Genomic DNA, 9,326 nt, shown 5'->3' on the forward strand with positions numbered 1-9,326 from the left:
TATGGTGACAGAGCAGGTGAAATTGCTTCCAAGTACTACGTGTACCAACACCTAAAATTCAGGGGTGTGACTGTGTTCGGTTACATTTGGATTTGCTTCTGCTCTTTTCTGAGACTCACAATCATCCTGTGAAAATGTCTTCTTGTGGAAAGACTAATTTAATATATATATATATATATATATATATATATATATATATATATACGCACATATACATATATATATATACACACACATATATATATATATATATGCATATTATATATGTACCTACATATATATATATATATATATATATATATAGAAATATACACTGTGTACATATATATATAGAGAGCGGAGAACTGGTGACCCTTTGTTATTTATTAACAGCAAGTAATATATATTTTTACATTTATTATTGACAAAATATAAATAATTATAAACGTCAATGTCTTAAGATTGAATTCCCCCCCCTCTATTTTGTAATAAATATCTTAGACAATAATAATATCATAGACAATGATTTCTTTTTTTCAGAAGGTATACAAAATCAACATATGTCTTGATGTGGAAAGACTTATTTTACATATTGTAATCATATCCAAATGTGAGAAGAAAAGTACATTTTGAATATATATTATAATACCTTATAAGATGTAGAGAATAAAAAAAGAGCACAAGTTTAGAGTCTCATCTTTATTTTGGTTAGTCTTTTCCAGTTTAGTTTCAAACATGAGAGCTTGTGGGACTCGTGAAATCTGACATTTCGGATGTTTGACACTGATTGCGCACACCTACAAAACATCCCGATGGACAGGGTATTGCATTACTTCTGATAGAATCTAAAATAACTTTAATGGCTTTGGCATTATTAACATTCATGACGAGTTTCTGCAGAACATGAGCATGTGCAAGAACAGAATATTTAAGGTCACCACTTAATAAATAGTGAAATTTAAAACATTCGACCACACCGTGTGACGTCTTCAAAAATGAGAAGCACGACAGGGCAAGGAAGAAAACATAAAGTAAAAAAAAAAAAAAACACGAAATCAAAGCTAGGGTCCCTCCACACGTGAATGACACCATTAAACCAAAGGTAACATCTACATTCAGTGAAAATGAATCATCAAAGAGAAGTACAATCTTCCCCCTACATTGTAGTGATTTTAGGGAAAAAAAAGGTTCATTACCCACCTATAATACACCTAAAAGATGCAAAGATAGAACATCAATACCCCCGAAAGGCAATGTTAAGAGGCCAGTGTATTTCCATTAAGTAACTATACATATATATGTGGATATATACATATATGTAGGCACGTTTGACAAATGAAGCTGAATCACACACATGACGTGGCTTGAAACAACCTACATATGCAACTACTGTGCACTTTCTAAATATAGGGAAATCACACAAGGTAGCAATACAATACAAGAGGGACAAAACAGTGCTGGCTACATCGGTAGAGGAAATGTAATTTACAATAAAACAACATGTCCCTTTGATCGTGGACAGTTCTCATTCGGTAGTAGAATAAATTTTCTATGCTATGGCTAATCCTCCAGGCGTTTACGTTCTAACCCTAGACTGAAAGCAGAAAGCTTGAAGTAAAGAGTACAGACAATGTTAGGTCCCACATGTGTAAGATGGCGTGTTGTTTTAGACTAGCGTTTTTAAATATTCTTTTAATCGCTTTTTTGTATTTTTTTGTTTTGTTTGTTTTGTTAATTAATCTCTCCTAAACTAAAAGGAGGCCGCTTTCTGACATGAGACACTTATACATTCAAAAAAAACATCCCCTCGGTTAAACAGCTGTGGAAGACCGGTGAGAAACTTCTCTCTGGTGCCTTTGTATCTCAAGTCAGAAGAGGGGCCTTAGTTTGCCTTAAAATAGGGAGAGAGAGGAGGTACTCTGTTCAGAGGTCATGATTTGTGGACGCCGAGTTTAATATCGAATCGTCCCTGGTAGCGATCCTTTTCGCTGGTATAAATGTTATCCCCGTACACTTTGCACTCCACGCGGATGTCCGTGTTGAAGGTGATGTTGACGAACTGGATGGCCACCAGGGGCTGCAGGTAGTGAGGGTGCAGGATTTTCCCGTAGTAGGGGTAATACTGAAGGGGGAAGCCTTCTCCGATACCGTAGTACTTCACCTCGCCGAGCTTACCTGCATCCTCCTCTTTCTGCAGGCAAGAGAATAACATTTTTGACTGTTTTCCAGAGGAAACACATGTGTTCAGTGCAGTGGCCAAAGGATCGCTCACCTTGTTTGTGCAGTGGATAGGAATCACATGGGACTGGACTTTGTGATGCGCCTCCTCTGGAATGGTTTCATTTGACGTCGGTGGCTAAAAGAAAAAGAAAAAAACTTTTTTTTATAATAAAAATGATCTGACTTTTATATCTTACATGCGACATGCTTCTCTGCAATGATGAATTTTATGAATGAAATGATCAATAAAACACTTTACAATAAGGTTTCATTAACATTAACATTAGGAAACAACTTTAGTTAACATGAACTAAGAATGAACAATACATCTCGACTGCATTTATTAATCTTAGTTGATGTTAATTTCAACATTTACTAATACATTATTAAAATAAAACGTTGTATTAGTTAATTAACATTAGTTAATGCACTGTGAACTAACATGAACAAACAATGAACAGCTGGATTTTGATTAACTACCATTAACAAAAATGAATAAATACTGAAACAAAAATATAGCTTTATAGTTAAAGGAAAATAATTGCACATAAAGTAATTTGTAAGAAGAATATCAAACAAATACTATATATAGTAAGTAATAAGTAATTTATAAAGTAACTACATAAAATAAAATGTAATCATGCATAATAATATGTAAATGTATTTATAAAAGCATAATACTGTAAACTCAATATATCAATTCATTTATTTGGAGGCAAAAAGTATCCCAAAACAAGATCTTGCAAACATTTTGTGACATTGTTGCATGTTTTTAACAAACCTTCGGTCTGAAGTTCACAACCCTGTTGAGCTTGACAATGAAGCAGGGCTTCCCTTCTGAGAATCCAAAATCACGATCTTCGATGCCAGAGCAGGGTCCTAGCCAAGCCCTGGAAAACTGGCATGCCTTCCTGACACCAATGTCACTGTCGAAATCAGCTCTGTTCTTGTAATTCTGTGGTTGTTCTGTGAAAACAGAAAGACATGCACTGTATAATTCGTCATTGTACATGTAAAAGATTTTCGGGTACATGTTAATTGAAAATGCAAGCTAAAGCTTTACAACAGTGTGTGGTATAATTCATAATATGTATTTTGCTTTTTGTAGGCTAGTGAAAAAAACGATCCTGCCGAGAGAACATCCATATGCATTTGCGACTCAAGTAACCGAAGAAAAATGTGTCATCTGATACCTCCACAGTCCTCAAACTTCATTTGGTCCCGCTGCTTTTCGAGGTCATAGGGTGCTAGGAAATCTTTCATGACTTTGGTGTATTTCAGGTATGTCTCCACATCATCCAAAGCGTAGATCAGCTCAGCCTTGTCTGAACGCGGGAAGTGACTGAGCCCTGTGCACAGATAAATTAACAAAAATACATGAAATTCAGACATTTACATTCATTTTGGAGGAGACATATTTGTCAGACAGTACATCCTTTGAATCTTCTCTCATTTGACTAGCTTTGTCTACCCTTTTTGAACCCTGTCAGTCCTGAATTCTTTGGAGTATCAGCATTTATTACTGGCAATTCTGAGGAATTCGGTGAATCTTTTGATAAATTTCTCAGAATACTTTACCGTCTAGCAAGCTCTAACAGCTGTTGAACCTCCCCAAAATGTTAAACGATTCACACAAGAATTTAGCTGCGTCTGAAATCAAATACTAAGTAGATACTACATTTGGATTTTTATTTATTTCGCAACCTTTAAAAAAAGTATGTTATATATTATGAATATGGGTAGAATGAATGCAATTCGGACGTACTAGATCCGCCATGTTGTTACTGTCACGTGACCTACCAGCGTCAGTTGCATCGCTTCACTTCCATTCATAAATCCTCTCCCGTGGCCTCATGGGATAGTGAAGTGTCCATCAAATGCGCACTTCAGAATCTCGGTGGAAGTAGTAGGTCATACTTTTCGCACTTTTACTTTTTATTTGGACATACTACTCTTTTGCCGTACAGTTTTTCGCATACTATAGGGAAGTATTTGATTTCTTGTTTGACAAATACCTTTACATTAATTGGGCCAATCTGACTGTCCATCTAATAATATCACATTTAACTGTGCGTTCACACCGCCGGCGGCGAGAGCGTCAAAGTGGCCGGAAGCCATTCATTTTCAATGAGAGCCGGCGGCGAGCTCCGGCGAGGGCGGCGCGGCGCGTCTTGGACGGCTAGAGCGGCGAGAGGAGTTGAAATCAAGTCAACTTTATGGTAATAAGCTATGACGCGGTTCGGCGGCAACTAGCGGCAATCAATCGGAATGTAGAAGTCCTCCGCCTGAGAGGAAAAAAAATCACGCATTCTAATCTGCGTCAGCGCGTCCCCGAATCTTTCTACGGCGTCGGTGGCAGGGCGGCGAGAGCGAATTTTGCCGCTCTCGCCGGCGGCGGTGTGAACGTACAGTGAGGATACAATTCAGTTTACAAATACATAAATGTGTTTTCTTTTTTGATGGAATAAGCAAAATGATGCTGCATTATTCAATACTTTATAATTCTTAAAATGAAATATCTTCACAAATAACCTTTTTATCGACATGAAATTATGCAGGAAATATTATCAATAGTTAAAGACTGGTGATATTCAGGAGCATCTGGCAAATGGACCAAGCCTTTATGGAGCATCTGTTAACTGAACAATAACTAATAACTGAAGTGGTTTTGCATTTTAAACCGTTATGAATAAATCATATATTAGATTTAGATCCATTTAGATCCTTCCCTTGATCAGTCATGCAGAGGAGAGGCATCAGTATGTCTTAAAAGTGTGTGAAAGATTGTTATCTGAAAGTGTTGTCTGAAAGATGTCTGTTGTAGTTCTCAGTCTGTTTCCCTTTAACCTCTCATGCCTTCTGTTTTATCAAGAAAGCATGTAAAATGCTGACGTAAAACGAACAGATTATCAATTCCCAAGTGTCCATCATAGCCCTTGATCTGTTCCCTGAACCCACCAAATGTTGTCAGATTGATCCGAGCCTTCAAGCCTCACTTTAAACAGGAACTGTGACAGCAAAAGGAACAACGTGTCCCAAACCTCATCAACTAAGGGAACCAGAATCACACTTTATATCCAGATTTTCAAAATCTATGAACTTCAAATTTTAAACTCATTAAACTTTCATGCAGGCTTATGAAAACAAAAATATATTTTTTGTGGTTTAAAAAAAATTCTCTACCAGGAAAATTAACCTTTTTTTAAAAAAAAAAATCTTGTATACATGTGCGCATTGCCGCATACATTTTTCACTTGCATGAAAATTTGACCTAATACCACTGCCATCGTCTAGTAAAAGCAAATAGCATATTATAGTTTTTCTGGGCTGTAACTAAAAAAAATTAAATTATAAACAAAAATTGGACTGAACTAAATCTGTTAAAAAATCACTTAAAGGGATCAGTTCACCCAAAAATGAAAATTCTGTCATCATTTACTCACCCACAAGTTATTCCAAACCTGAATGAATTTATTTCTTCTGCTGAACACAAAAGAAGATATATTTGAAGAATGTTGGTAACCAAACAGTTGAACCAAACTATAGTATTTGTTTTTCCATTCTATGAAAGTCAATGGTGACCATCAACTGTTTGGTTACTGACATCCTACAAATATGTTCTTTTGTGTTCAGCAGAAGAAATAAATTCATACAGGTTTGGAACAACTTGAGGGTGAGTAAATGATTTTTCACAATTTTCATTTTTGGGCGAACTATCAATTTAAAACTTCCTGATGGAATAGAAAATACTTTGACATATGAAAGAAAAAAATTCATATATTTTAATAAAATCTTCTAATCATTCATTTTATAATGAAAAGTGTCATATTTTGATGTTTAGCCAAAGTATTATTCTTTTTGTTTGTAATTTTCGACTTTATATTTAATTTGGCCCCCTTGCAGTTCCATCATGAACCCCTAGGGCTTCACAAACCCTTTTATAATACTTCAGCTTCAGCTTAAAATCAAAATATATATATATAAAAAGGTTGGGACAGCGTTTACCTGGAGGAGCTACTCTGTCCTGCCAGGTGGGTTTGTAATCGTTCAGGGTGAGGAGGAGAACCTGGATGGTTCCGATAAAGATCCCGGCCAGACAGCCATAAAAGATGAGATAGAAGAGGAAGATTTTTGCTGTGAAGAGAGAAATAGATGAGAACATATTTCAGCATGCGGATGAGAGCGAGACATTTTGAGTGGTGATTCTGATGTTGTTACTGGCACTTTTTTGTTATAGACATGCTTTTGGTTTTTTATCATTTTATATCTTAATCGGATGGTTGAAAATTCCAATGCAATAAAGCAAGTGTCCAATTCCAAAAAATGTTTACTAGCTAAAGTCATTATTACTAGAACTTATTTAAACATATACAACCTATATTTACCAAATTCATACATTAATGAAAGATTATTATTAAAAATGACTGATCCCAGGAATCTCACTGATGCTACAATAAACAGGCGAAACTGCTGACACCATACCAGCAATACAAATCAGTCTGTCACCAGAAAATATAGAGGTGCCAGCAAGACAGGATGAGCAATCTCAATGTCTCAAACATCAACAATGTGTAGGGGCATCGCAGTCCAGAGAAACCAGCAGGGTCATATCTTAAGTTCTTCCCAGACCAGTCAAACCAGTCTGGCCACTTTTATCCCAAAATAATTCACTGACAGCCTGCTCAGATAATGCAGATTTGAATCAGACCCAATGATTAGACTGTATAAATCATTACAGTGCTAAACTCAATTTCAATTGCTCATGCGCAGTTACAGTAAGCAAGGGCAAAAGGTCTATTTGGTTTCCAGTGGTGCATAAAGCAATGTCAGAGGGTCACCTGGACTAAAGCTCAGCGAATGTCAACGCACTAGATGATGTAACGGCCATCAGAAATCCTGGGAGATACACTGACATCTACAAGGTAATTATGCATTGCTTCGCTAAAGCACGACTCATTTTGGGCATCCATCTCTAGGAACTTCTTACACCTAATAACTCAAGCATGGATTTTATGTCCACACACAATTGGCTAGACACATTCAAGGTATTTTGAGATGAAATTATATTTACTTACCAAGACGGTGTTAACTTTAGACATTAGGTAAACCACATTTGTAAAACTGAAGCCATGGAGTCTATCAATTAGAAACTGTTGCTGCCTCAAATACATGACGTCAATATTCAGTGCAACCTTAGATGAATCAGTCAGACCCCAAATACTAGGCCTTTCACCTTGAGTCACCTTGAACAATGATGCATTTTTAACCCCTTGTATGTGAATCACATTAATAATGACAAGTGTGCTAATTAAATGACACGCTGATTGATATCATGGCAAGCACAGAGAAGAAACAACCAGCTTTTATACAAATACAAGCCTTTAGCCTTCTCGTTATTTGTTTGATTATTTATTTTGTGAGGAGGAAAATAATATTATTAGATTTCATCTTGGCATTAAGCAGCAAAAATCGAACTGGTAAAAAATCTGATGCTGTCCTTTGTTGACCTTTTGCTCCTCCATCAGCGTCGAATGCATGCACAGCATTCATTATATATTCATGCATCTTTCTATTTATGTAGAAAAACGAAAAACACATCAAACCTGTCTAAAGACCGCGGGGTCTCAACGAAACAGGTGGGAGACACACAAAAAAAGAAGAAGAAAAAAAAAGACCAGCAAATGAACATACGTGTTCAAGAATGATTTGAACTCTCAAAATACACCCGTCAGCACGGCAAATCGTGCGTTGAGTCCGTATATAGATATATGACAGTCCGTGAGACATTTGCTGCAAAGTCAAATCAAACAGGTTGCATCGTGACCAGACTGGCAGTCTATCTGTACCTGCTGCTATAGAAACTGCGATGACAGGCATCACAGCGCTGTCCAACGTGCTGAAATACAGCGATACTGGCGATATTAGATCTATAGGTTATACTTACACCAACTAGAACCGGTGCGCCCCAGAAATTCCTTCTTCTCCGAATTCCATACAAAGCTCTTCCATCCTCCTTCATCTTTATTTTGAGAAGGCATTATGTACTGTAAGGTTGTGTTTGTCTCCTTGAGCAGAGAATTCCCTCGTGTTTCCTTTCTTGCCTTCTTTGCTAAACTACACCCCTTTCCCGGAGCACTATGCCCACCGTGACATGGAGCCGTACCCGGCTCTCTCCAAGGTGCCCCGCGTAATATATCCAGCGGAGCGCCCAGGTCCCGCCCACAGTCGCCGAGAACAAATCACAGACAGAATCTCCAATGACGTAACACGGTCGTGCCGCTCACGAAATTGGGGAGGGAATCACTTTACAATAGGGCTGCGTAACGAGACGTAAAAGCCGCTGTAAGAACAGGACAGGTTGAAAGGGAGTGATGTAAAAACGCATGACGCAAGATCCGCGTTCAAGAATTGGGGAAACGGCTCAAGAATGCCCAACGGCGTTTTTTTTTAAGGATGCTGATCCGGCTGTTATTTTTAGACAATACCTACATGCAGATGGATGAACATATACCCGTGTGCCTGAAAATGTTTCCTTCTTGTCTATTAAACTTTGTTTCTGTCACTTCTTTGATAATTCATTTAAAAATGGAACAAAAAGTGCAACTAAACTATCAGTGCAGGCTGTCACCTAAACACCACTTTGATGCTACCTTAAGGCAGTTATTAGTTTTCAAATGGGTTGAAATTTATAACTGTAAATTATTTGGGATGAGTAATAAAAAACTGCCAATTAAACAGCAGTCAGAACAAATACAAGAAAAAGTGCAACTTCATATGGAGAAGAAAAAAAAAAAAAGATTTCCCCATCCCCCATTTTCCGCATGGAATTTAACAAATTTTAAGGAGAGGAAAATTGACTAAGCGATATTTTTAAGCTACCATAGAAGCACATTTGAACTTCACTGACCGTCACAATGAGCTGCTTTGTAAGAAAGGTCAGGCTCTTGCTTCCATTGAAGCACAAGATGCTCTTTCATTCTGAAATCATGCTGGAGAACAAACTGTTCTTTATGGCATTTGAGTGCTGTGCTAATATTAAAGCAATAGAGAGACTTCACTTAAACTTTTACTTAAACTATAATGCTGATAACAGAACATATGTATGTGACGGAACATATGAACTCCGA

The 9,326-nt window shown here is 37.1% G+C and overlaps 1 protein-coding gene across 1 annotated transcript; it reads right to left on the bottom strand.

Annotated features, from left to right (window-relative positions):
* Nucleotides 1-663: 663 nt before the first annotated feature.
* On the bottom strand, nt 664-8,376 carry atp1b1b (ATPase Na+/K+ transporting subunit beta 1b). Its single transcript, XM_084091157.1, has 6 exons — nt 8,144-8,376; nt 6,205-6,333; nt 3,393-3,548; nt 2,981-3,165; nt 2,252-2,335; nt 664-2,170 (listed from the first exon to the last, which is right to left on the bottom strand). Exons 1-6 carry the CDS (start codon nt 8,235-8,237, stop codon nt 1,910-1,912), a joined length of 909 nt encoding a protein of 302 aa, XP_083947283.1. The 5' UTR covers nt 8,238-8,376; the 3' UTR covers nt 664-1,909.
* Between the last annotated feature and the right edge of the window lie 950 nt (nt 8,377-9,326).

This window comes from Abramis brama, assembly GCF_963993115.1.
Source record: "Abramis brama genome assembly, chromosome: 2".
Lineage (NCBI taxonomy): Eukaryota > Metazoa > Chordata > Actinopteri > Cypriniformes > Leuciscidae > Abramis > Abramis brama.